At 44.1% G+C, this 26,717-nt stretch overlaps 2 protein-coding genes, 1 long non-coding RNA gene and 1 pseudogene across 4 annotated transcripts; 2 read left to right on the top strand and 2 right to left on the bottom strand.

The window, feature by feature from the left end:
* Positions 1-3,108: 3,108 nt before the first annotated feature.
* Positions 3,109-13,601, top strand: LOC133913301 (myosin-12-like). Its single transcript, XM_062356419.1, has 40 exons — positions 3,109-3,404; positions 3,515-3,643; positions 4,081-4,224; positions 4,306-4,451; positions 4,546-4,702; positions 4,793-4,851; positions 4,936-5,095; positions 5,190-5,339; positions 5,424-5,560; positions 5,637-5,783; positions 5,988-6,089; positions 6,198-6,255; positions 6,356-6,457; positions 6,561-6,598; positions 6,812-6,938; positions 7,015-7,185; positions 7,262-7,393; positions 7,489-7,595; positions 7,734-7,794; positions 7,887-8,064; positions 8,163-8,368; positions 8,446-8,565; positions 8,647-8,745; positions 8,836-9,051; positions 9,146-9,285; positions 9,370-9,471; positions 9,580-9,694; positions 9,793-9,837; positions 9,935-10,000; positions 10,105-10,275; positions 11,116-11,271; positions 11,526-11,732; positions 11,808-11,954; positions 12,040-12,110; positions 12,249-12,348; positions 12,440-12,496; positions 12,574-12,630; positions 12,712-12,792; positions 12,926-13,008; positions 13,114-13,601. The coding sequence occupies exons 1-40, from the start codon at positions 3,402-3,404 to the stop codon at positions 13,238-13,240; spliced, it is 4,674 nt and encodes a 1,557-aa protein (XP_062212403.1). The 5' UTR covers positions 3,109-3,401; the 3' UTR covers positions 13,241-13,601.
* On the bottom strand, positions 8,443-9,637 carry LOC133913302 (uncharacterized). The gene is made up of 3 exons (XR_009909015.1): positions 9,494-9,637; positions 8,715-8,881; positions 8,443-8,583 (listed from the first exon to the last, which is right to left on the bottom strand). It is a non-coding gene; the product is annotated as an uncharacterized LOC133913302 (long non-coding RNA).
* Positions 13,602-16,903: 3,302 nt separating the features above from the next.
* Positions 16,904-21,167, top strand: LOC133913303 (PHD finger protein ING2-like). 2 transcript variants are annotated; one of them, XM_062356420.1, is made up of 8 exons: positions 16,904-17,257; positions 17,346-17,417; positions 17,627-17,817; positions 18,450-18,513; positions 18,621-18,871; positions 18,999-19,037; positions 20,069-20,187; positions 20,817-21,167. In XM_062356420.1, exons 1-7 carry the CDS (start codon positions 17,212-17,214, stop codon positions 20,168-20,170), a joined length of 765 nt encoding a protein of 254 aa, XP_062212404.1. In that variant the 5' UTR covers positions 16,904-17,211; the 3' UTR covers positions 20,171-20,187; positions 20,817-21,167. The 2 variants fall into 2 exon arrangements, with proteins under 2 accessions (XP_062212404.1, XP_062212405.1); XM_062356421.1 differs by lacking the exons at positions 16,904-17,257; positions 17,346-17,417 and adding an exon at positions 17,457-17,475.
* A 123-nt stretch (positions 21,168-21,290) lies between these two features.
* Positions 21,291-22,669, bottom strand: LOC133913304 (protein NDH-DEPENDENT CYCLIC ELECTRON FLOW 5-like; annotated as a pseudogene).
* Between the last annotated feature and the right edge of the window lie 4,048 nt (positions 22,670-26,717).

The following is a 26,717-nucleotide window of genomic DNA, read 5'->3' on the forward strand; positions in this document are numbered from 1 at the left end:
GAAACACCTCACCATGGAATCTCTTCTGGAAGTACTTGAAAAGGTGTCTCATACATTCCCTGTGCTCAACTCAATTGGTGAACACTTTGGTCACTGTCGAGTCTATGCATTTCCTAGCATCAGTTGAAATCACTAGTCTAAGTGGTGACCTAATTGCCATTGCCAGCATCTCCATGAACCATCCCTAATTTTCATTTGACTCTAACTCAGACACTCCATGTGCCACAGGGAACATCCAGTTGTGGTCATCAACTCCTACAACAGATACTAGCAAACCCTTCCACCACTCAGTTAACACAATAAAGTCAATGCCCAAGTATGGCATGCATCCATTGTTGAAGCCATCTATACATGGCTTCAAAGCAACAAACATCTTGGAGAATTCTTGGAACCAAACTTCTTATAATAGACCTCTACTACACTTCCAGGTGACTTCTTCTCCATTTCTGCCTTGAAAGCAAAGGCATAATCAAAATTGTCCTCCCATTTCCCTACTACCTCATCAAGAGCCAGCTGCCTTCCATTCCAAACTATCCAATATGATAGTTTAAGTATATACATCTCCTCCAACTTCTTTTGCAAAGCAGTAGAACCAACAGTAGGATCATCCCTGAGTCATTGAATAACCATGTCTCTGACCCAAAATTGGTTAGCCATACAATTGCTCTCAACTTTACTTATGCCTCTGCAGTAATCGTTGAAATGTATCTTCTTAATCTGCAAAACAAGAGACAAAGTTTAACATCTTCACATTGAAAAAGGGACACAATTGAAAATTTAAAATGCATCAGCTTCAGTTCGGGGCATACCATCCATGTCCTTCCATCTTGCAGCCTAGATGCATGTATCCTCCACTTGCACTTCTTAGTCTTGCAGTAGCCTCTATACCTGGTAGCTTCACTGTAAGGAGCTGCAATTTCAATCTTATTTAGAATTGCATATTGTCTAATTGCCCTTTTGAATGTATATTCATCCTCAAAAGTCACACCAACTACAATCTTAGGGTTCTCTAACATTGACACGACAACCATCATCGTCATCCACTGCTAAGTCATCTATATCCTCATCGTTAGAATCAGGAATATAATCTAAGTCACATTCATCATCAAACACCAAATTAGCATAGTTGTGCTCAACATCTACACCAACGTACTCAACTTCACCATTCTCACCCCAAACATCAACCTTAGCACCAGGCTCAGAAGGACCTACCTCAGAGTTACCTACATGCTTAGAAGGACCAGGTTGTTGTGCAGTGCTTAGGTGTGTATTGTCAGGGTGGTGTGGTTGTTGTGAGGTAGTGCTCTGCTATGTAAAAATAGGAGGCCCTAGCTGTGAAGCTGCTTCAACCTCAATGCTAGATTGCTCAACCCGGGTCAATGCACTACTCTCGGCTATGCAACATGGCTGGTCTATGACTACCACAGTCAGCTGGAGTCTTCTCAACTTCCAGTACATGGCAAAGGCGTCAAGCAAGATAGAGTTAGAATCAATCTCTTTATAGTGACCTTCATTCTTGTCCCAGTAGCTCACCTGGAAGATTTGGTTCTTGTCACATTTGATCTCAACATCTAGTTCAGCAAACAAAATGATCCATCAAATTTTATCCTTGTCTCTAACCCATCTAACATCTCTGCTAACATGATACTCGGCATTATCGTCGTCGCTTTGTTCTCAATAGCCTACTATCCTAATCGTAACTCTACGCACTGAGCTATGGTCCACCCTAACCACACGAACCCAAATGCAACGGAGTCAAATCGCAATCACACTAGAAAAAATAGGTGAAACCCTAGATCCCTAAATTCCTCAAATCTACGGCAAAATGCCATGCACACAGAAACAAATCTAGCCAAGGATTTGAAGCTTACCCGTCGGGAACACAGGACAAGTTCACACCCTTCTTTGGACTGTGAGTGCTATGAAGCCGTCCCACACCACATTTGAGAGTCAAGGAACTTTGCGAATCCATTTGGTTCTCCACAAGCTTAGCACGCCATTTTGGTGGGATGTGGAGGAGGAGAAACTTGGGTGAGATGCGGCGGCGGCGGCGGAGCTAAAACCGCTAGAGCTAGAGGGGATGCGACAACGGCGGAATAGATGGGTAGTCTCACTCGACCACACGAACTCTGGTTCGACCACCGGGCCCAAATGGCAACAAAGTCATTTCCCCTGCCTCTCTCTCCTCTTTTCCGCTGGAAATATTATTTTTTTGGGCATGGTATGATAATGGTAAGAACCACGTATTCCCGGAATCCACTGGACCAAATCGACTTTTGCAGTGTGCTACGGACAAAATCACCTTTGTGAGATGTCCTGTAGACAAATTTTCTTTAAAAAATCATAACTTTTTCACATGATCTCTAATGGAGATGATCTTTAAATGAAATTTGTACCTATCAACTATGTCTACAACTTTACATTTGAGCATTTTTCATTTGAACCTGTTTAAATGCCTAAAAAATGGCTAGAAGTTTCATATCTAGTTTTTCATATCTGAAATTTCTAGACACTTTTTGTACATTTAACGGATTCAAATAAAAAAATGTTCAACTAAAAAGTTATAGATATTGTCGACATGTACAATTTTCATACAAATATCATTTCCATCCAAGATCATATGAAAAATTAATATATTTTCTTTGAATATCGTCTACGGGACACAGATCCCTGGTCGGCACACCAAATGTGGATTAGTTATCTGATTGCCGACAAAGTGACTAGTTGGTAATTGGAGTAACTACTGGCACCTAAATATACAATTTCCCCATTTTAAATTATATTTTTGCTATTTTTAATAAAATAATATTATTTCAAAAAAATTGACAGTCAAACCATTCATTCTCTGGCTATTTGCATCTTTTAATACTGAAATTGAAAATGGTAATCTGCCTAAAAAATAGTCATGGTACTATCACTTTCTCTACGTTGTATAAATATGTCATTAAATTTTTTATAAACCAACAGCCGAAGTGTAAGAACATTTTAGAGGACATGGTGATGCCACTTTGCGCCATATTGCACGTGCTGGTCTACAGCGGGGTAGGGTGCGGCGCTCCGGTGGCCATAGCGATTCCGTCTTCTTTTCCCAGCAAAAGGGAGAGCCGGACGGCCGGACCAGCTCACACCTCGCGACCGCCACCCCACTCCGCATCGCTCTGCACCAGCTTGTATATTCCTTCTTCCCTACGCTTTCCGTTCGTTCCATCGCACCGCGGCCGACCGCCCCCGCGCGTCCCTTTCCACCTGTTCGCCTGCGCATTTGCGCTTTGCAGCCACCAGCTGATAACCTCCTCTCGCGGTTCCGATCGATCAAGTGATCGCGAGTTTCCGTGCGCAGTTCGTGCCGTTGGCCGACGGCAAGCTGAGTCCGTCAGCTGGATCGGGCGATCGGCCGCCAAATGGTCAGCCTGTTCATGTCCTTCCAGCTTGCCGGGCAGCTTGCTATAGTTTGTTGGTTTCGTCTTTGTGCTTGGCCTTGGAGTGATAAGTTTCTTGTTTTGTGGCTGTGCAGGGGACGCCGGTGAACATCATCGTCGGCTCGCACGTGTGGTTCGAGGACCCCGGGGAAGCCTGGGTCGACGGCGTGGTCACCGAGATCAGGGGCGGCGACGCCACCGTCGCCACCACCAACGGCAGAACGGTGCGTACTCCGTTGCCTTATTCAACTCTCCGTTGATTCTTTCAATCCTTGACAACCTCACGTGTCCACTCCTCGGTGTTCTGGAGTTCACTATGATCGCTTGGGGTCAAGATCAAAATAGTTGAGCTCTAGAAACTTGTGAGATTTCACACTGTTCATTGTGAACCAGATGGGATCACGAAGAGAAAAAGGCGTTGGTTCGCCTCGAAAAAATTCCATAGCAGGCATTCACTAGTCACTAGTGCTCATCCAGAACGACGCAAAATTTGCAGAATTCAAGCCAAATTGTAGTTTATCATAGCCTCAGTAGGATGCGTACCAGCAGTTTGTCAAATAGCCTAACTGGAACTGCTAATTCCAGATGCTGTTATTGTTCACTGTGATAATTGGGTTCTACTTCTCAGCATATAAGTTTGGAGCCATTTGGTTTGGTTCAGATTGTGGCAAGCCTTGGCAGCATATACCCAAAGGACACGGAGGCACCGCCTGCAGGAGTGGACGACATGACCAAGCTGGCGTACCTCCACGAGCCGGGGGTCCTGCACAACCTCTCTTGCCGGTTCGGCCTTAACGAGATATACGTGAGTACTTGCCATCCGGAATTCTCCACCTCAGTTTTCCTCCTGTCGAGAACTGTGTCAGCTAACAAGTTAATCTGATAGACTTACACCGGGAACATCTTGATTGCGGTGAACCCTTTCCAAAGGCTGCCTCATCTGTATGATCTGCACATGATGGAGCAGTACAAGGGTGCCACCTTTGGGGAGCTCAGCCCCCATCTCTTCGCGATTGCAGATGCTTGTTACAGGTCTGTGTGTTCTGTTCTTGTTGTCGTGGTCTGTGGATGGTTGATCGACCGAGGTTTGATCGGCGTTCTTCCTGGTTGGTGACAACAATTGTAGGGCACTGATCAATGATCAGGGGAGCCAATCAATCTTAGTGAGTGGCGAGAGTGGTGCTGGTAAGACGGAGACGACAAAGATGCTCATGAGGTATCTTGCATTCATGGGAGGAAGGTCCGGTACGGAGGGGCGGACTGTTGAGCAACAGGTTCTAGAGGTAGGTGGATTGCCATTTTTTTTCCTTTCTTTCTCCTCTTTGACCTCAATGTCCCCATTAACTCTCTTTATTCTTGTCCTATGCACATAGTCTAACCCAGTACTGGAAGCATTTGGTAACGCAAAGACAGTAAAGAACAATAACTCAAGGTGGACTCTAGAATCAGTAACTGCAGCTACGCTTCGACGATTTATATTTTGAATTTACCGTAGTTAACATGTCAACTTTTTCAGTCGCTTCGGTAAGTTTGTTGAAATCCAATTCGACAAGTATGGGAAGATATCTGGGGCTGCTGTTCGCACGTACCTCCTTGAACGATCACGAGTGTGTCAGGTCTCTGATCCTGAGAGGAACTACCATTGCTTTTACATGCTTTGTTCCGCACCCCCTGAGGTGATTCTCAAGAAGAACCTAAATACAACTTCTGGTTTCTGCATGATTGAAGTGTCTAGAGACCAACTTCTTCAGAATGGTCAACTGATTTCAGGATGTAAAAAGGTTCAAGGTGGGAGACCCAAGATCATTCCATTACTTGAATCAAACAAACTGTTATGAAGTAGCCAATGTGGATGATGCAAGAGAATACATAGAAACCAGAAATGCTATGGATATCGTTGGCATTGATCAAGAGGAACAGGTACATCATATTAGAAAAAGACTTGCATGGAATAGCATATAGATTCCTGAGGCAAGAACTAATTCATCTTTTTCACTGCTCAAGGATGCAATCTTCAGAGTAGTAGCAGCGATCCTTCACCTAGGAAACATTGACTTCTCCAAAGGGCAGGAAATTGATTCATCCAAGTTGAGAGATGATAAATCAGTCTATCACCTGAAAACAGTTGCAGAACTGCTAATGTAAGTCTAATATCTTTCAAAAGTTTTTGGTGATCTGCATATTTCTGGTATGCTCAAGTGTAAAATTTATTTTTAGGTGTGACAAGAAGGCCCTTGAAGACTCCCTTTGCCAGCGTGTTATTGTAACACCTGATGGAAATATCACGAAACCCCTTGATCCAGATTCTGCTGCACTGAGTCGTGATGCCTTAGCAAAGACGGTATATTCACGACTGTTTGACTGGTAAGAACTATCATTTTCATGAATGCATAAAAAATAAAAGAAAAATATCAGGTGTAGTGTTAGCTGTCAGGTATATGTAAAGACTACAGACTGAAAGATGCATTCTGAATGTTGTGAATTACCACTTCAGACTTGTATCTTCCAGCACCACTAGTACTAGATGCCATCTAAACAACAATGGGTTTTTCTTCTTTGTGTTAACAGGATTGTAGACAAGATCAATAACTCAATTGGTCAAGATCCAGATGCGACCAATATAATAGGCGTGCTTGATATTTATGGATTTGAGACTTTCAAGATTAACAGGTTTGCCATTAGTACTACTCTTGTAATACTGCATGAACTTTTGAGCATTTCCTACTAGTAATATACCTGAAAGGCTGAAACACTACTCAAATTCTGTTCATCTGACAGTTTTGAGCAACTATGTATCAATTTGACAAACGAGAAGTTGCAGCAGCACTTTAATCAGGTTTGATAATATTTGTAGATACTAAGAGAAGATAATTAACGAATATTCGATATATACGGACTACGTTTCAAGATTAACAGCACATGAGTTCCTTTTGCAGCATGTATTTAAGATGGAGCAAGAAGAATACACAAGGGAGGAGATAGACTGGAGCTATGTTGAATTTGTGGACAATCAAGATGTTCTGGACATGATCGAGAAGGTAATGTACTATTGTCTGGGAGCATATCAGAAGTGGTATATGGACTACTTTTACAGAAGAATAAAGTGTTTATTGATCAATAACTCTTGAGCATTGCATGCAGAAACCTGGAGGAATAATTGCTCTCCTCGACGAGGCATGGTATGACCTGTGTTCTTTTTGAACCTAGAGAAGATTGTTTTGGGAAACTCTCTAGCTTTATGTGCAAACTGACACAGCGCTGAAAACATTCTTCCGTTTTGTTTTTTTTTTTTGTTACTAAGTGTAACATAGGATAGTTTTCCCTAGCAAAAACATTCCATAGAATGCAATTTGAATGCGAATATAAGGATATGATATATGGCTTTCATGCAGCATGTTTCCAAAGTCCACACATGAAACATTTGCACAAAAGATGTATCAAACATACAAGGCACATAAGCGCTTCAGCAAGCCCAAGCTTGCTCGGACCGCCTTTACAATCAACCACTACGCAGGAGATGTAAGCAACCGATCAGTTATAATATGAAACTTAAGATTTACCAGCAAGGAATTTTAACAAACTGTTCAACTGAAAGGTCACATATCAAGCGGATCATTTCCTTGACAAGAACAAAGACTATGTGGTAGCTGAACATCAAGCTCTACTAAATTCTTCAAGGTGCCCTTTTGTTGCAAATCTCTTTCCTCCACTACCTGAGGAAAGTTCTAAACAGTCCAAATTCTCTTCAATCGGTACTCGTTTTAAGGTGTGTCATATTGGAGCTAGATCTCTATGTTTGGCCTGGGAATGGTCAGTAACCCTTTATTCCATAATATATGCAGCAACAACTGCAATCCCTCATGGAAACACTGAGTACAACAGAACCTCACTACATTAGATGTGTGAAGCCTAATGCTGTACTGAAACCAGGCATCTTTGAGAACCTCAATGTCTTGAATCAATTGAGATGTGGGGTAAGTATGTGCAATTTGTTCTACTATGTTACTCTGCAACCTTGATTTCATGTTCTGTATCTCAAGTTCAATAAACTCACATGGTCATGGTGCAGGGTGTTCTGGAAGCAATCCGGATCAGCTGTGCTGGCTATCCAACAAAGAGGACATTCGATGAGTTTATTGATCGGTTTGGAATGCTTGCACCAGAGCTCGTGGATAGGTATGGATACTCTAGTTGTGAAATTTGATTAGGCGATGTAAAATTGTAAATAGAGATGAAAGTTTAAGTGAAATATGTCAATAAAGTATACTCTGGTTTTCCTGAAATAAGATTAAAGTGAGCTTCATGCTTTCGCAGCTCTGATGAGAAAGCCGCCTGTGCAGCGATATGTGATAGAATGGGTTTGAAAGGATATCAGGTAGCCTATGTCAATGGGTGAATATGGGAGATACAACAATCTTATACAGCATATATTTTGCAAGACCTCACATGTAACCTTATTTATATCAGATAGGGAAAACAAAGGTATTCCTAAGAGCTGGTCAGATGGCAGAGCTGGATGCACGAAGAGCAGAAGTATTGGCCAATGCGACACGACTAATCCAGAGGCGTATAAAGACACATCTTATGCGAAAGGAATTCATCAACTTAAGAAAAGCCTCGGTTCAGTCTCAGAAGTTCTGGAGAGGTATTTCTTCACTGCTTTGCCTAAATCACTTCGTGCCCTCAAGATCAGCAAGACAGTTCTTACTTGAAACTGACATGCAATGTAATCAAATCCTGCAGCACGACTAGCTAGAAAGCTTTTTGAGCACATGAGAAGAAATGCTGCTTCAATTAGGATACAGAAGCATGCACGTACCCTTTCCGCCAGGAAAGCGTACCTGCAAGTATATGAATCAGTTATAATAATACAGGCAGGATTACGTGCAATGGCAGCTCGCGATGAACACAGATTCCGAAGAGAGACCAAGGCTGCCATAATTATCCAGGTTCACACTATTACATTGATCGTGATTTGTAGATAGCTTTCATAAGAAACAATCATTAACTGCCCTATGAATCACAGACTCAATGGCGCCAACACAAAGCTTATGTCGCTTACAAGCAGCAAAAGAAAGCTTCGTTGATTCTTCAGTGCTTGTGGAGGGCACGCATTGCAAGAAAGGAACTTCGGAAACTGAGAATGGTTTGTCCGATTTCACATCTGTAACACAAGTACATCATTCATTGTTAATGCACCGTAAAGTAAGCATAAGCATGTAAACAGGAAGCAAGAGAGACCGGTGCACTCAAAGAAGCAAAAGACAAGCTCGAAAAGAGAGTAGAAGAACTCACATGGCGGTTAGATGTTGAAAAGCGTCTGAGGGTAATTCACTTGGATCCATATGTCGGTTTCTGTAGCGTGTAATTTGTTACTTGGTCCCAAATGAGTTTATTAACTATTTCTTGCTGGTAGATTGACCTTGAAGAAGCCAAGGGCCAAGAAATTGCAAAGCTGCAATCTGCATTGCAAGAAATGCATGAAAAACTTGAGGAAGCCCATGCAGCAATAGTTAAGGAGAAAGAAGCTGCAAAGTTAGCAATCGAACAAGCACCACCAAAGATAGTAGAAGTGCCAGTTGTGGACAGTGCAAAAGTTGAGCAGTTGACAAGCCAAAATAAAGAACTTGCGGTAATCGATCCCCAATAAATTCCACATGTTTATTAAAAAATAAATTCATAATTTAATCCTTTAGAGAAATCCTCACATCCGTGTTTGGATCCAGGATGAACTCAGTACATTTAAAAGGAAGGCTGAAGATCTTGAAAAGAAGCTTCTTGAGTTGCAAAAACAGTCTGATGAATTGTCACAGGAGACACAAGAACGAGGATCCAAACTTAATCAACTTCAAGAGATGATCGAAAGGTATTAATGTTTTTTCTGCTTTGTGCAAATTGACTTGTAAAGATCACAAACCCTACACACACGGTACTGTACTATATGGTGCAGGCTTGAAACAAGTTTATCCGATGTGGAATCTGAAAACCAAGTTCTAAGACAACAATCACTGGTAGCATCAGCAGATGAGGATAAATCAAAACAGATAGAGAGGTATATTCTAAAATATGCATACCTTACATTCGCATGATTTTTTTTCTCTGCACTGTATTCACGTCCTATGAGAAAGCCTGACAAGTTAAAAAAAAATGATCTCTTTAGACTGGAAAGCAAGATTGCCGTCTTGGAGTCAGAGATCCAGTTGCTCCGCAGTAATTCTACGCTAGCTGTTCAAGCCGTAGTCACTCCTGAAGTGAATCAGACATTAGCGACGGAGGTAAATTTCCTTAAAGCAACTACTTCGGGTTTGGTAAGATTGACTATATTGAATAACTAAAAGAGTTGCATTAAATTTTCTGTCAAAACCTCATTCAGGGAACTGACAGTGGACGTCAGCTTGAAGAAGTTAAAATAGTCAATGTATGTGCTAAGTTTTACCTGGCAAACATATTATAAGATAATAGCAAACCTCAGTCAGACACCTCATTAATGTGGAGTAATTATCCTATGCATGCAGGAGCAGGTGGTTGTTCCTCCTGTAAAGAATCTAAGCAAACAAAAGTCGCTGACGGATCGACAGCAAGTACGTTCAGTGCTTTAACGTTTTAGATATTAATGCAAGGAATAAGTTCTATATATCTTGAAGATTGATTTCTCACCCATTGTTCTTCCTTCACACTTTCACAGGAAAATCATGATGCCCTGATCAAAAGTCTGGCTGAAGACAGGAGATTTGACAACAAAAAATCAGCTGCAGCATGCATTGTCTACAAATCACTCCTACACTGGCATTCATTTGAAGCAGAGAGGACTAACATATTTGACCGAATCATCCAAACAATTAGGTCATCAGTTGAGGTTGTTACTCCCATGAGCCATAAATCTTATATTTACTAATTGGAGGTTCCTTTTGATGCCTCCACGTTAATCCTAAGAAAATTCTATAAATTCCTATAAAAAAACAAAACATCTAACCGTTGAATTAATTGATTGACTAACTGTAACCATAGATCAATAACAAGACGAAACAGCATAGAAGATTAAAAAATAAATCATAGAGTCTAGCCCCAAGACTACTTCTTGCCTTGCCTTTCCTTTCCTTCCTTTTTTGTTGTAGATATTATTTGTCCAACAAGATTACGTTAGCAAACTCCAACTTAGTTACGTTAGCAATCAACACGCTTTTTTAAATCAATTATAATCAAACATTACAAAATTAAAACAACAAAACGCAAACATATTACGAATTATCACACAAAAATAATGTCAAAGAATTTATAATGTATTTCAAAAAAAATAATATGAGATACGGTGAAGACATTAAAAATAATAATAATTTCAAAAAATCAAGAAACAAATAAAAATCAATTTGCATAACACATAAAATAAAAATTATAAATTAGATCTATTCACAAATAATAAACATGATTCAATATTATGAACAAAAATTATATTTATATTTTACATTCTAATATTTAAATATAAATAGTTAATGTATCTTAGCATACAACCATTATTAATACAAATATCTACAATTCAACCGTAAACTAAATTTCTAGCCTGTGCAGTCACACGGGTTGATGCGCTAGTATGGAATAAATTGACTCCATGAATATGCATACCACTTTCCCTTTACAGTGATGTAAGAATGTTGGCAATCAAGTTGTTGAGAAACTCATCACCTGAGTACATTTACAGGGTGCTGAAAGTTCTGGAGAGCTATCTTATTGGTTGTCGACGACATCAACTCTCCTCTACCTATTACAAAACACCCTTAAAGCTAGCAGTTCAGCAAGTAAAGGATCAAACCGCAGCCGGACCATGGCAGGCAGTCTTTTCAGTAGAATGGTGCAGGTAAGTTCTCCATCCAGACTTCTGAGATTGCAACTTGAAGTTTGACCTCGGGGTGCTCCATGCTTGCTAGTGGTACAGCACAAGGTTGTGGTGGCTAAAGTCATGGTTCAAGGCCCCATTCTCCTTTAAAGTTATGATATGTGGTTTCTCCTATGTATTTTTTTCTGGGACATCAAGATTTCACAGGACAAATTCATTTAGTGCGATATTCACATTGTAAATATGAGCTCACATCCGAAAAAATTCATTGTCAGAATGCCCGAACATCATCAACAGGATTAGGCATAACTAGTGGATACAGTGGAATGGTAGGAAGGCCTGACACTGCATCAATGGTAGAGGCAAAATATCCAGCACTTCGTTTCAAGCAACAGTTAACAGCATACGTTGAGAAGATATATGGGATAATCAGAGATAACCTGAAGAAGGAAATAAGTTCATTCTTGATTATGTGCATACAGGTACAGCAACTGAGCCATTTCCATCACCAGGATACGAGGCAATACAATTTTTCTAACAATTGTCAATCTTCATAGGCTCCAAGAGCAATTCGTGTGAGACCATCTCGGGGATCACTAAAAAATATACACTCTAACACACTATCAAGGCAAGCATCAAGTGTGCATTGGCAAAGCATTGTTAAGTGCCTGGATCATACACTGGAAACAATGAACAATAACCATGTGAGTACAATCTTAATATTTTTCAGCTGTCTTACAGTTAGGGAACTACAGAAATACATTGGTGAATTCAATTTTAATTTTGTAGGTACCTCCGATAATAATCAGGAAAACATTTAGTCAAGTATTTGCATTTTTGAATGTGCAACTCTTCAACAGGTATATATCTTGTACCAAGCTAACTCATCCTTAACTCCCCTTGATTGCACAAGCTCATATGGGACATCAATACATTATTTGTAAATAGTTTGCATTGGTTGAGTCTAGACTGTATCAAATCTCTATCTTTTTATTTAGTTTGCTACTACGTCGGGAATGCTGCTCCTTCAGCAATGGGGAATTCTTAAAGGCTGGCTTGCAAGAACTGGAGCAGTGGTACTCTAGAACAACTGAAGAGGTTAAGGTTTTTCCTTTTTTTGGTAATTTGAACAAGACAAAAATTGTATTAGCAAGAGAGCATTAAACTGAAATGTATCGTCACACTGCAGTACGCAGGGACATCTTGGGATGAACTGCAAAACATTAGGCAGGCAGTTGGGTTCCTGGTATGCCTGAAAACATGCAGTTGTTTACAGCCATACTAGTTTGATATGTCTACTCATTAAATAAATTCGTATTACAGGTTTTGCATCAGAAGTCACACAAAACCCTGGAGGAAATCACGAATGAGCTTTGCCCTGTAAGTCGTAAACAAGGCATCTTGTAAATGCTTGAATTCTTGGTGAGCTGTCGAGTAAGAAATGTTGTGTACTTTTCACAGGTTTTGAGCACAACTCAAATATATCGCATAGCAACAATGTTCTGGGACGACAAATATGGTGCACAAGGTCTATCTCAAGAGGTAAGTGCATGTCTGCTAACTTCACATCATTAGACATGTATGCAATTCTAAGTGCATTTGCCTTCCTGAATGCGTGAAATACATCTGTGTGTTGCAAAAGAGAACATCTTAACAAGAGTGGACATTATTTCAGGTCATTGGAAAGATGAGAACAATGACAACAGATGACTCGATAACTACTCCAAATAGTTCTTTCTTGCTAGATGACGACTCAAGGTATATTCAGTAGTTCAGTACTAAGATGTGAATGTGCAGTCGATCACATAACTGAAACTGCAACAGTAGGTACTGATCTAACGCCCAAAATGAATGAAAATGCAGCATACCTATATCATTGGATGATATAGCACGACTGATGCTCGACGTCGACCCGTCCAACGTGGAGCCGCCGCCACTACTAAGGCAGAACTCTGAGTTTCACTTTCTTCTGCAACAGCACACAGACTGATTCTACAAAAGAAAAAGAAGAAAAAAAAACTGGTACAGCTACTTGTGAAGTTACTAAGCACTGGAGATTTTTTTATAGGAGTGCAAAGATTGAGCTGTGGGTTTTCTTCCTTTTTTATACTTATGGAGGTAATGTTTACAAGAAAGGGAAATATAGGATATCCCAATGTTATTCTTTTCATTGTATTGATTGTTTGGAAGAGACAAGATTGTAATTCTTTTTGAGGAAAGCATATAACTGAAAGTATATATATTTGTACCCAACCAAACTCGACGCAAATGTTTTTTTCTTCAAGGTAATCATCACGATGGACCAGTGGCCACGCGATGATTTGAACATGTACTATCGTAGAAGGCAGCACATCACTCCCTCACCTGATGGAACGCTAACAAACTGAACCCACCATCCTGATCAAATTTACTCTAGCCAGGTAAGGGCGGTGTCTGTCACCTGACGGCTGAAGGCCCGGACGCGGACAGGCTTCCAATTCCAACCGCGGATCTCCTCCATTCCACTTCCACCTGTTCTTTCCATCCCTTTCTTCTCCGTGGAGCTGAACCCGCGCGTGACGCTACGTTTGATTGGATTCAGGTGCGCCGTGCTGGGTGTAGGCATCGGAGGAAACCAGACGGATCACGCGTGCCCAGGGTCTGAGAGAAACGGCGGCGCGCGTGATTTCCATCTGGAAGAGTGAGAATTGGTGGTGACGTTGGGACACGGATGACGGATCTGCCTGCCTGCCGCGGCCCCTCGCCGAGCTCAGCTAGGAACGGGACCGCAGTGCAGACCCGCGCCGCGCAGGTCTCCACGTCTGGAAGGGTCGAGCGGAACACGTGAATCTCCACGTATAGAGACATTTCCATCTAAAAAAGGAGACTCGTCCGCCGGTGGGATATTTTTCGCTGAGCTGCAGCTGCTACTGCTTCTTACTTGTAGACACAGTACATACTCACACAATATATGCTGAAGAATAGAGATGCAAAATTTAAAGATCGATAAAGTGAATGTAGCTTATCACTAAAGGAAAATTAATAAAATCACTACAAATACATCGCTGTCGATGAGAACGCCGCCTACAACTAAAATAATTTTATACTTTGATACAGGAAAGAGGCAAAACTGAAGTGATCCTTGATGAACAGTAAGTAAACTACCTTCATTAAACATCTAAGGCTGGACTTAGTTCTCTATGGATCTGTTTGTTTTGGATTCGTGTTGTGCTTCACAGTCGAATTATGTAAATAAATGAATAGATTCTGAAAGCAGATTGTAGCAATCTAGATCTGAATTGTGGCACAATTCATAATCCACCTTAGAGTAGCTTCTATAATCCATAATTCAAAATCCAAATTCTTATAATTCGCATGAGACATAAACAGCCCCTATGATCTCTTTATATACCTTGTGACATCGAGTTTCATGTAACCCTTATTGTTTTTGCAAATTTTGTTTTAGCTTTATTATTGTTAACCAAGTAACCGATTTTCTATACATCTGAACAACATTCTATACCTCGTTTGGTTCTCATGAATTAAGTAGAAATGGAATTTAATTCCACAGTATTGTATAATAATCTCATGCTTGAACACTCTTGGTCGTGTACACTTGATAGCGATCGGCGTCCGGTGCTTGGAGGATGTCTTAAAATTGGTGTGTAACCTCAATGCTTATCAGAAATGCTGTCGTGCTTTGAACGCATGCCTTCTCTCTTCATCTGGGAAGAGACAGTCGGAAGTTCATGCAGCACCGGGGGAAGATATCTTTATCTTGTACGTTTAATGCCGGCCATGTTGATAATTAGTACGATCCTAGATGAGTGCAGGAAGTGGAAACTTGTGGGTTGGTCTAGAGTCTAGACGAGGTTTCTCGTTTATGGAAAATGTTTGCAGATTTTATTGCCGAGGAACATGTCTCCAGATGGCATGACGAATGTGTTGCCGTTGTTCTCAGTACAGGAGGAGCATTTGTACTTGGGACCCGTGTGAGTAAGGCTGTCTCGGTGTAATTGAATTCTTTTCACCGAACGGCAGAAACTCTGCCAGAATGAATTGAGAGAGCGAACAGAGAGTATTTACATGAGTTTAGTACTACCTAAGCCTTACAAGAAGAAAAAGGAGACAACTATCGCTAAAAGAAATTGTGAGCCACTCAAACAACGTAGCGCCGTGCTTAAATTCTGAAACTAATAGCACTGTCTCGAAGAGCGGGTCGTACGATCCTAACGCATGGCACAGTAGTAGAGGCGTCACTGGTACGGCGGCGCACGAGCACCGTGGCCAACGCGGTGGCGCGCTTGCATCCACGCCACGGTCGTGCCCTTGTCCTGCAAGGCTGCAGCTAGCGGCGAGTCGGAGGAGGAGACGGAGCGGCAAGTCTCGATCGTCCCCGAGAGCGCTGTTCCTCCATCGCCATTCACCAGCGACGCCGGCCGGCACCATCTGGCTTGGCTACCTACCACGGGGTGCGTCTCTCTCGTCTGCGCGTCGGGTCGGCGCGCGGCTCGCGCCAAGATCGTCGTTCACCTGTTGCTGCGAGCGCTTACTTGGCTACCGCCGTACGTGGACGAACTGCATGCGTGTGCGTGGTGCAGCAAGGCCTCAATGCGTTGCTACATGACCGTCAGTGGAACTCTAGATTGTGTTGTGCGTGTTGGAAGCTTTTGTGCGCCCGGGCCGGTTTGAAGCTGAGGGCATGTTTGGTTGATCACACTTTTGTGCAACGGTGGTCAGCCAGCTATGGAACCAGCAATAGCGCCATGCCAATGGGCGGTAGAAAACAATATTACAGACAATGGATGGGCCTTTAACAAGCAAGGGTTAGTCACGTAACTGAGATCCAAATCCATTATTCTTGTAGAGAACCAACAACGTTTCGTTCTTTAACTACTAAGAAAAGACAGCATTGATACAATGTATTTACATATTACATCTGACGGATATAAAAACGACTGCAATAAACAATTCGGCCTCGATAGAACCTAGTGGGCCCAATAACCACTGAACGGCGGGCATAAGGCCCACGTAACCAGCCCGCCCCGTGGATCAGACCAAGTTAATGACGTGATCACGAAATTTCATCTATACTATTTCCTCTGATCTCAAATATAAGTTCATTAGAATATCGATGTGATCTCTAATATAATACTTTGACTAAGAATATACTCTAGTATTTATTTTAGATAAAAAGAGTTAGTTTTCTATAATAAATTTAGTAACATAAACCCTATATTATCAATCTATAAGATTTTTTTTAGTATTGATAGTCAAATTAAAAAGAATTGACTTAGGGCAAACCTATTTACAATCAGAGTAGTATCGAACTAGCATTGCTATCCAGTAGTACCATAAAAAGTCCCCTTTTATACATACCATCACACATTCAAAATTCTTTCATCCGTGCAATCACTTTTTTCTTGAACCCCGTTTGACACTAAAGTTCCCCTGCAAATTTGGCATTACCAATGTTTGGCCATCAATTTGGCCATCCATGTTTTGCCAAACATTTGCAAGATAATGTACTAGTATTGACAAGAGGAGAAAGAATCTTACCTTTGGTAGCAAACCAAATGCGGTCAACGGTCAACTGTAGCGACATAATCTACTGTTCATATGTTACCGTAGCGTATGATCTGAGCTCTCCTTTTTATCTAGGATCTCAGTCCAATTTTGGTAAGGTAAGCATCGGTGTGCGTATAAACGCGCCCTCCCGATCATCGCGAGGCCATCGCTTTCTATCGCTGCAGAACCACCCGCCTCCATTATCTCCGGCCGCCGGCGCACACCAATCCCACTGACGCCGGCAAATCGGTCCGCCGGACCCAATCCGTCCGCCGCCCCGAATTGATTCGTCTCCGACCTTCTCGAACCTGTTGCGAATTTCCGTAGCCGTCTTCCTCCTCCGAAACCCTAGGCCCCAAATCCAGGCAACGAACCCGACCCGGAGCCGCGGAATCCACCCGCGCACCGGACGGCATGGCGATCGCTCGCACCGGCGTGTACGTCGACGACTACCTTGAGTGTGAGATTTTTCGCGCTTCCGTTTCTCGGATTATTACCGCCTCCGGTTGTTCGGCCTTACTGATTGGTTTTTTATTGGAATCGTGCAGACTCGAGCACTCTGTCCGGTGACCTGCAGAGGATCCTCTTCACCATGCGCGAGCTCGATGATAGGGCTCACGGTGATGACCACCCCCCCACCCCCCCCCCCCCCCCCCAAAAAAAAATGTTTAAAAGAGAGTAAATTCGGCCACATTTCTTATGTTTCCTTAATTTCACTTCAATGAATTGTAGATGGCATGTAAGCACTGATTGTTGCTTGGTGTGATGGTACGTGGATGATTATTTTCCCTAAGTTTGTAATTATTCATCATGTGGTGTTGTTATGCAGGCATTATGAGTCAGACCAAAGGGCAGATAAAGTATCTCCTGGGAGTGTCATCCCATGGTTATGACAGGTCAAACATGGATGATGATGAGACATCCACAGAGAGGATGAAGAAGGATATTGAAGCTAGCCAGGACAATGCACTGAGTCTCTGCACCGAGAAAGTGTTGCTGGCACGCCAAGCTTATGACTTGGTACTGCTTCCTTCCTGTCATTTCGTTGCAGTTCTGTAGATTAAGAAGCTTATGACATCAGCTTTTTTTTTTATGCTAAACATTTAACTAGTGCCACGATATATTTATTTCATGTTTAGTAGTTATCTTATTTGCTGTTTGATTTCTGTCCCCCAATCAGCTCCAACAGTTTGTGCCAAACTCCAAAAGTAGTTCATGAGTATGCATTTATACACATCAAAACAAATTCCAGTTTCAAGTGTTTGTAGTCACAGAAACGCTCTGACTTGTTACAATTATAACTTGTAGAAATTTAAAAGTGATTACTGAGTACTAATTGAAAACTGCAACAAATCAACCAGCAAGATGAAATTAAATTTAAATATGAAGAGCCTTCTACGATTCATATTGTTTGATATGCCACCCAATATCTAAGATTAAATGTTCAGAAGCCTAACAGCAGTTATAGAAAATCTAATTCTAGAATACAAATGACATTGTCGACTCATCTATCTTCCATGCCGAAGCAAAGCAACTTGAGGAATCCAAACCAATGTAGAAGTGAATTCCACTTTTGGTAGTCTTTCCATTTTATTCGTTGCCACTTGCTTTGTGGATATATAATTGTAAGTACCTCGGGCATTATTGGACAGATAGAGAGCCATATCAAACGCCTTGATGAAGACTTGGGCCAGTTTGCAGAAGATTTAAAGCACGGTATAATAAATCACGGCAGCTTTTGCACATTATCGTGGGATGCCATCCTTAATCCTTCATCAAACAAGTTATTGATTTTTTATTTTTATTTTTGGTCTCACTTGCAGAAGGGAAGATACCTCCAGACGAACCACCAGTCCTTCCTCCGATTCCGGTGGTTAGCAGGGATGACAAAAGGAGGCTTGGTTTTAGTACACCTCAAGCATCAAAGAAATTCAGAGAGAGGGAATGGGATAGGGAAAGGGGTATGGACTTCGATTTAATGCCCCCTCCAGGTAGCAGCAAGAAAGCAGGTACATCTATGGACATGGATCAAACAATTGATCCAAATGAACCGACATACTGTATATGCCACCAGGTCAGGTTTTAAAATAATATATGTTTTAATATTTCCTGTAATTTATATTTGCATCTTATCTACATTAAACTTTTTTTTTCCACAAATGTTCGCTGAATAAGATTCCTATGTGTTATTATTGTTTCAGGTTTCATATGGTGATATGATTGCTTGTGACAATGAAAATGTAAGTCGTTTTGGACTTTTGGTGCCAAATAACCATAACGCATCTTCTGAGTTATTCATAGGAGTTTCGACTCTTGTGCTCTAAATTATAGTTTTCTTTACATTTTTACTCTTGTCAGGTATCAGATAAGCTTTAGACTTTTCCAGAAGTGATTCTTGTTTTGATTTAAAGACTTCTGTTTCCTTTTCGAACAACAGAATGTAGCATTCAATATATTTTGTTGTGTCTGGATTGATCATCTATCATCTTATATTTATTTGGTGGTTTTCTCTACTTGTTGCCATCCAGACTAAGGATATTGTGCTTATTGATTTACTCTTGTGGCTAGGATATACTATCGGGCTGCCTCTTGCTTGTATATTCTAGAACTTATAGCGATTGTGAGATATTGTGGAATTTGTCAATTACAAGTTATTCTTAAAACATTTTATCTCCAGCCCCCAAGCCTGTTCAATTGCTTTCCTAGACACATAGGTCATCTTGTGTCATTGAGTTATCACGATCCACGACCGGTATATGATGTTTGCTAAACTGCTGTTATACGCCTCCCAGAAAGTAACAGATAAATGCATCAGTTTTTGTAAACCAGATAAAGGCACCTACAGGGTATAACCAAGATCATACTTTCTGAACTTTTTTGTCAACAATTCACAGTCATATACCAACATGAATGGTGTATTACTCTTCACATCATTGCTATTAAAGAAACACTCAGCAGATTTTTGGCGACCAAATGTTATGGTTAGAACCCTATACATTATCATGCCGCATTATCACATTAGAAACACCAAAGCTTGTTATGTTATGATATAAATTTTGCTTTATCATGTGAAAGATATCTATCTTTGCTAAGTGTTAAAACTCAGCAGGTTTTTAGTGACCAAATGTTATGGTTCAAACCCTATACAGTAATGTGCCTCACTGTCACATTAAAAACACCAGAGCCTGTTATGTTATGATATTAATTTGCCTTCTCGTGTGAAAGCTATCTATCTTTGCTAAGTGCTTACTGTCTTATGTTCACTCAACAGTGTGAAGGAGGCGAATGGTTCCATTACTCATGTGTGGGTCTGACACCAGAAACAAGATTCAAGGGGAAATGGTTTTGCCCGACATGCAGGAATCTTCAATGAGAGATTCTCCAAAGTTGGTAAGCTGCATACTAGTAACAAATGATTTCAGGAAACCTATAAAACAAACCTTTATTACAGTTCGTGTTCCTATATGGGAGTACAGCATAAAATTATTAGAACCCAGTTCCTTTAGTACAGTCTTACCTCTCTAGAAAAGAATTTATTTACAAACTAAATTGCTCAAGTTAACTCCAAAATCCATTGGCTCTTCACATTTTATCCATTTATGTTTTCATATACTATGTGGAGACTATCGCTGCACTGAAAGGACATTTTGCTCTCCATAAGAGAACAAAATGTAGTAGACAAAGCTACCTGCAACTTAAAGCCAGAATTAAACTTGATTACAGAAGTTTCATGTTAACAAATCACAATTATATACTAGCATGCATGTTATATCGTCCATTGCACTCACAGCTAGAGCCCTGTACTATATTACTATTATTGCCTTTAAAATTATCAGGGAAACATTCTGCAGGATTCTTTTCCAATCCAACTAACATATCACAATTGGAAGACAATAAAGAAATCAATTGTTGCATATCCTTGTTTGAAGCATGGAACCATGTTATGCTAATGTGATAAACTCAGTTTTTAACTTAGGAAAGTCATCTTTCTCTCTTAACCAGTAATGTTTGCTCAACAGCGTCAAGGACTCGAATGGTTCCTTTATGCATGTGTTGGTCGGACACCTGAAATGAGATTCAAGGGGAGATGGTTTTGCCCAACATGCAGGATTTTCAATGCGAGGCTGTCCGATCCGAAGTTGGTAGGGTCTTGTCACAATTCCAGGGTGTTGCTGCGTAACAGTGAGTTTAACACTTAGAAATGGTTATACATTTCTTTCGGTAATGCATAGACATGGCGGGAACAGGGATGTTCCTTGTTCGGATTCTATCCTGGTCAGACTGAGAAATTCTTGTAGCTGTGACGCTGTGCTGTTTCTTGGTGCTGTTGACCACATCGCAGATCAGCATTATCGCATTAGACATCGAAATATGACTACTATTGAGTATTGAACATTGTTATCAGCATTTTACTACGAGCAGGATTGCCAGCATCTGTAAACCACTGTGTTTGCTACGCCTGCGGCCTTCTTATCTTTCACATCTGCATACGCTAGCGGTAACGGTCCAGGGTCATTTGTTTCTCCCAGCATCAGTGAGCAGAGGTGAGCCTAAAGATTCGGGTTGCGAAGGCATTGAGCACTCTGCCACGTGTCTCCAGGCCCCAGCACTGCAGGCTCCAACATGGTAGGCCCTACGACCACGTAAGCGTAGTTGCCGTACCACTGGTACTGGGATCCTGGGCTGAAGACGTACAGCTCCTCGAACCCCCACCTGTGCAAGCAAATGGAGTTCCTCCTGCCCTGCAATTTTCATACAAGAATTCGCATCGGTCTCTCGAGCTCTCGGTTAAGAGTTGGGTGAACGCCCAAGGTCTAAAGTTTTTACCCTGTCGATGATGGTGAATTCCCCTGGGCCCGTTGCTGTACACCCGGCACATCTCCTCCGTCAAGTGCTTGTAGTCGTCGTCCTCCTCGCCGTGTGCCCGGCTGCCGGGGAGGACCATGTCGAAGCCTTTGTTGGCCCAGCGGTGCCGGACGGTCTGCCGCGCGGCCCCGTAGTCCAGAGGTGTGATGCTGAACTCCGACAGCGCGGGCTCGACGCTGCGGTAGTCGGAGCCCTGGAGCCCCAGGGCGTAGGTGGCGTCCGGGGTGCTCACGCGCAGGTGGTTGGACACTGCGCGCGACAGCGCCATTGGCGAGGACGAGGCCGCGTTGTTTGTCGCCGAGAGCTCCGTGGCCAGCGCCTCCGGATGCAGCGCCACGACGCACCTCTCCTCGGCCGCGTCCCCCGGCGCCGCTGACGCGAGCTCGATCTGGAAGGAAAGGCACTGTGTTAGGAACTCCTTGGCTCCTTGCTGCATGGGACGATGGTGATGGCGGGGTTTCCCCGGACGTCGCAGAGCGACCAAGCCCCGCTCGGCGACCACCCGCCGTCACCGCCGGCGCAGCGGAGGTCCACGGACACGCCGCCGTGGATGACGGCCCGGCCGCCGGGGCCCGCGGCGACGTCGGTGTGGAGCACCTCCGTGACGGAACCGTGCCACATGGCTGGCTTGTACGACGTGACAAGACCGCTCGGGAGCAGTAGGTGCGCCACGCGGCCGTTGCGCAGCGCCATCTTGCCGGCGCAGCTGCGGCCCACGGCCCCGAAGCTGACGCCGTGGCCCGCGAACTCGGCGGCCAGGTACTCCACGTTGACAGGGGAGGGACCCGCCGCTTCTTCCGCCGCCGGCGTCGGCGCCACTGCGCGCACCTGAAGAGTTGCACTCGTAAGCCGTGCGCCGGCGCCTAGCTTGGGGAGAGTGGCACACGGCGCTGTGCTTCCGTGAGCTGGTGAGAGGAGTTGGAGTGGCATGGGGAGCTGCAGTGGTAGCAGGAGTGCAGAAAGCCGCCATGGCCAGTTCTTGCAGGAATAGGTGAGTGGTAGTGTAGCCCGCTGTCGGTGTATTCAGAACCAGGGGTCTCTAAGTCCCGAGGCCAAGCCGGCTATCCACCACATGTCACCACCCTGCGAGGTAAGAAAAAGCTAAATCCCGGGAGAAGGTGCTCGGGGCCGCCGCCTCTGGTTCCCGAGCACCCTAGTTCCCCGATGATCTGCAGGGTCTAAATACTAAGACCAAAGTGCTCGGGAGAGAGTGCTCGGGGCTGCACGTGGCAGCCCCCGAGGACTCGGTGCCCCGAAGGTCCCACCGCAGTACTCGGGAGAGAGTGCTCGGGGCTGCACGTGGCAGCCCCCGAGGACCCGGTGCCCCGAAGGCCCCACCAAAGTGCTCGGGAGAGAGTGCTCGGGGCTGCACGTGGCAGCCCCCGAGGACTCGGTGCCCCGAAGGTCCCACCGCAGTACTCGGGAGAGAGTGCTCGGGGCTGCACGTGGCAGCCCCCGAGGACCCGGTGCCCCGAAGGCCCCACCAAAGTGCTCGGGAGAGAGTGCTCGGGGCTGCACGTGGCAGCCCCCGAGGACTCGGTGCCCCGAAGGTCCCACCGCAGTACTCGGGAGAGAGTGCTCGGGGCTGCACGTGGCAGCCCCCGAGGACCCGGTGCCCCGAAGGCCCCACCAAAGTGCTCGGGAGAGAGTGCTCGGGGCTGCACGTGGCAGCCCCCGAGGACTCGGTGCCCCGAAGGTCCCACCGCAGTGCTCGGGAGAGAGTGCTCGGGGCTGCACGTGGCAGCCCCCGAGGACCCGGTGCCCCGAAGGCCCCACCAAAGTGCTCGGGAGAGAGTGCTCGGGGCTGCACGTGGCAGCCCCCGAGGACTCGGTGCCCCGAAGGTCCCACCGCAGTGCTCGGGAGAGAGTGCTCGGGGCTGCACGTGGCAGCCCCCGAGGACTCGGTGCCCCGAAGGTTCGCGCAAGATCATTCAACGACCCGAAGGGTCCCGTCGTCAGGGTGTCATCCAGTCAAAGGCCCAATGCCGCATTTAATAGGCACGCGCGGTCTGACATCCTGACATCCTGACATTCTCAGCTGCCCACGCCCCAGTGTCAGACCCTGCCATGCACTAGCAGGGGGCCGTGGGTCCATTAAATGCACGGGTCCCGTCCCGTTTCATCCAGGTGCCTCGGGATAACGTTGCCAGAATCGAAGCACTCCGCCTGCCACCCTGCCCTGGCAGAAGAACAAGACAGGGTGGGCGCACTGGGCACCTCTGAGGCTGACCGGTGGGCCCCTTTTAGGGCGCCCCGAGGCTTCCGCAGCGGCTGGTGGTCGAATGCGCGCCGCATTTCTCCACCGCCCCTGTCACTTCGCCAAAATGAAATGATTACGCCTTTCTCCGTGGCACCTTGGCATTCGCGTCCCCTCTTTCCCATTCAGGATATGTTGGGGTCGGCGCGCCTATAAAAGGAAAGGATGGAGAACACTAAAAGCGAGGAGAAAAAGGCCTTCGACCACCAGACGACCAACAATCTCCGACGAACCAGGCCAAAGATAGATCGACAGACACTCGAACCAGCTCAAGTTAAGCTAGAACATAAGAGCCTTAAGCTCTTTGTAAACAGCCCTCCCCTTAGAACCAGATACCTCCTTGAAGAATTCCCTTCAAGGATAAATATAGTGTTCATACAGGAGTAGGGTGTTACGCCTCCGTGCGGCCCGAACCTGTCTAAAACCCGGCGTACCCACTTTTTCTTGCATTAGGGTGATCGTCTCCCGCCGGGCATCACATTTATTTCCGTTCCCGCTTATTTCCCAAACAAGTTTTTCCAGGATCATCCCCCCGGCCGAATCTCTAAAAAGGGGTCTCTTGGGATCCCTGCGACAGGAGTTCACTCTCCGACACCCGCCTTATCTGCAACTGCAAGTTTCCCGCTGAAGTGAGCTTAAGATAGGCAGATGACAGAGAAAAAGGTTTGGTAATCTGCTTGGCAAACCTAAAGCTCCAAGATTTAAGTAGTATTTAAAGTTTGTAGGATAAAATAAAATGCTTTAAATATTTGGTTTTAATTTAAAATAAGAATAAGATGTTTAAACTAAAAACTCTTGATATATTAGTAGCTCTAACTCTAAGAATTTTTTAAGCTAGAAATGATCCGATTCAAATAAGCTCATAGATTAAATGTGTCTTTTGGCACTTTTCAGCGTGATATTTCCAAGGTGGTGTTATTTTCCCTTTTGGACCTTGCCATTAGTCCAATACTTTTCTTAGGTAAATTTGTTTACATGGAGAAGGTTTTCATTTAGGCATATTCAAAAAGCCATGATTCCTACAGAAATTTTGTAAAATACCCACATCTTAAGCATGCGTGTTTTCTATCCTTCAAAATCTCTAATAAATTATCCTTCACAACGTGTCATCTCTCGTAGGTGACACGAGGGCAACTCCATCCACTGTCGAACCTTTCCAAAAAGAGGGTGGCGTAGCCGCTGCGGAGGTCGTCGGCCGGCGACGACGGTGGGCGGTGGCGGCGGCTGACAGGTGGCGCCAAAGGGAGGCCTTACATCCCTCCCTTCCCTTTTCCTTTCCCTTCCTCACCTCCCTCTTCCTCTGCTCCTTTCATCTGTAGTACGGCTAGATGCGTTGTGATTTGACCTGATATGTGAGTGAGGGGCCAGATCTGGGTGACAACAGCTATATCCGGCGGTTGCCAGCATCAGAGTGCGATGTGGTAGCCGTACAGCTCCTGCGTTGTGGCCTATGGTGGCTCTCCGGTGTCGGGGCAGGCGCATGGTCGCCTTGCTTCCATACGGTGCTTGCCCAGGGTGTTTGGACCTCCGTCAAGGCTCGCCGTGCAGGTCGGTTGTCCTCTCGTAGGGGCTCGACTTCCCGCTATTCGGGCTTTATGTGTGGCCAGCCATGGGGTGACCCTCAACACTGGGTCTGTGGCCGGTCACCTGCTTCAACACGTGCATTGCTGGTCTTCGTCTCACTTTTGCGCACCCCTCTCCCGGCGTTGCCAGTGCTCCTCCCCTTGTCAGATCTCTCCCTCTTAGATTCGGCCTGTGGGGAGCCCGCGCGGTGGCTGTGGCCCTGGGTTGCATGAGAGGATGCTACGGTGACCAACATGTGAAAGTGCATCTAGGCCCCTATATGGGTTTTGGATAAATGATGATAAACGATTAAGGAGCTAATGAGTTTATTAAAGTTATAAACATATTTTAGTCTCATTGAAGAAGTTAAATGATATTGGCGTCCCATAAAAAGAAAAGAGAAGTGGCATGTAGTCACTCAATAGATTTAAATTGATTTTGTTTTCGAATTTAAGTATAGGTATATCGTTCTATTAAGAGGGATACGTATAGATTGACTTGAAGATATCTTGGTACTCAAAGTACCCATCTAGACCAAAGAAGATAAACACAAATCACCCCATGAACACCGGGAAGTTAAATATCTTAGTTTGGACCTGGAGTCTCCGGGCTGACCCGGATACTTTGAATTCTGGTGTGTCAGCCGAAGTCTCCGAGGTTAGCTCCGGCAGGGGTGCTCTGTTAGTTTCTTATTATTTTACTTGGAGTCTCCGGGTTGACCCGGAGTATCCGGGTATTTCGGATTCTGTCAGTCATCTGGACCCTCCGAGTTGGGTTCCGGACATGACTCTCAATTATGCATTTAAGTGCCAATCTAGAGTCTCTGCGTATAACCCGGATACTTTGGGTCAGTATAAAAATCACTATAACGGCTAATTTTTTTAGGGATAGTATATATACCCCCTCACCTTCTTCTTTGATATACCGCTGTTGCTGAACCAACTCAAGATAAAGACATTCATAGCCATTCAATAAGCCTACTAACTCATCTAGTGCATCAAATCTTGTAACATTTTGAGAGTTGGGTTGGGAAAGTGAGATTGAGTGATGTGAGCATAAATTCATTCATTGAGCATTTGAGTTCATCATCAAGCTATCGATTCGCATTCGTTACTCTTAGAGCTCCTAGACGGCTAGATGTCACCCTGAGAGCATCCAAGCTTGTGAGAGTGCTCCAAGAAGTTTGTGAAGGTCATCCTCACCTCCGCAAGGGAAGATGAAGCTTTGAGTAAGC

The sequence above is a fragment of the Phragmites australis genome, chromosome 3 (assembly GCF_958298935.1).
Source record: "Phragmites australis chromosome 3, lpPhrAust1.1, whole genome shotgun sequence".
NCBI classification, from domain to species: Eukaryota; Viridiplantae; Streptophyta; class Magnoliopsida; order Poales; family Poaceae; genus Phragmites; species Phragmites australis.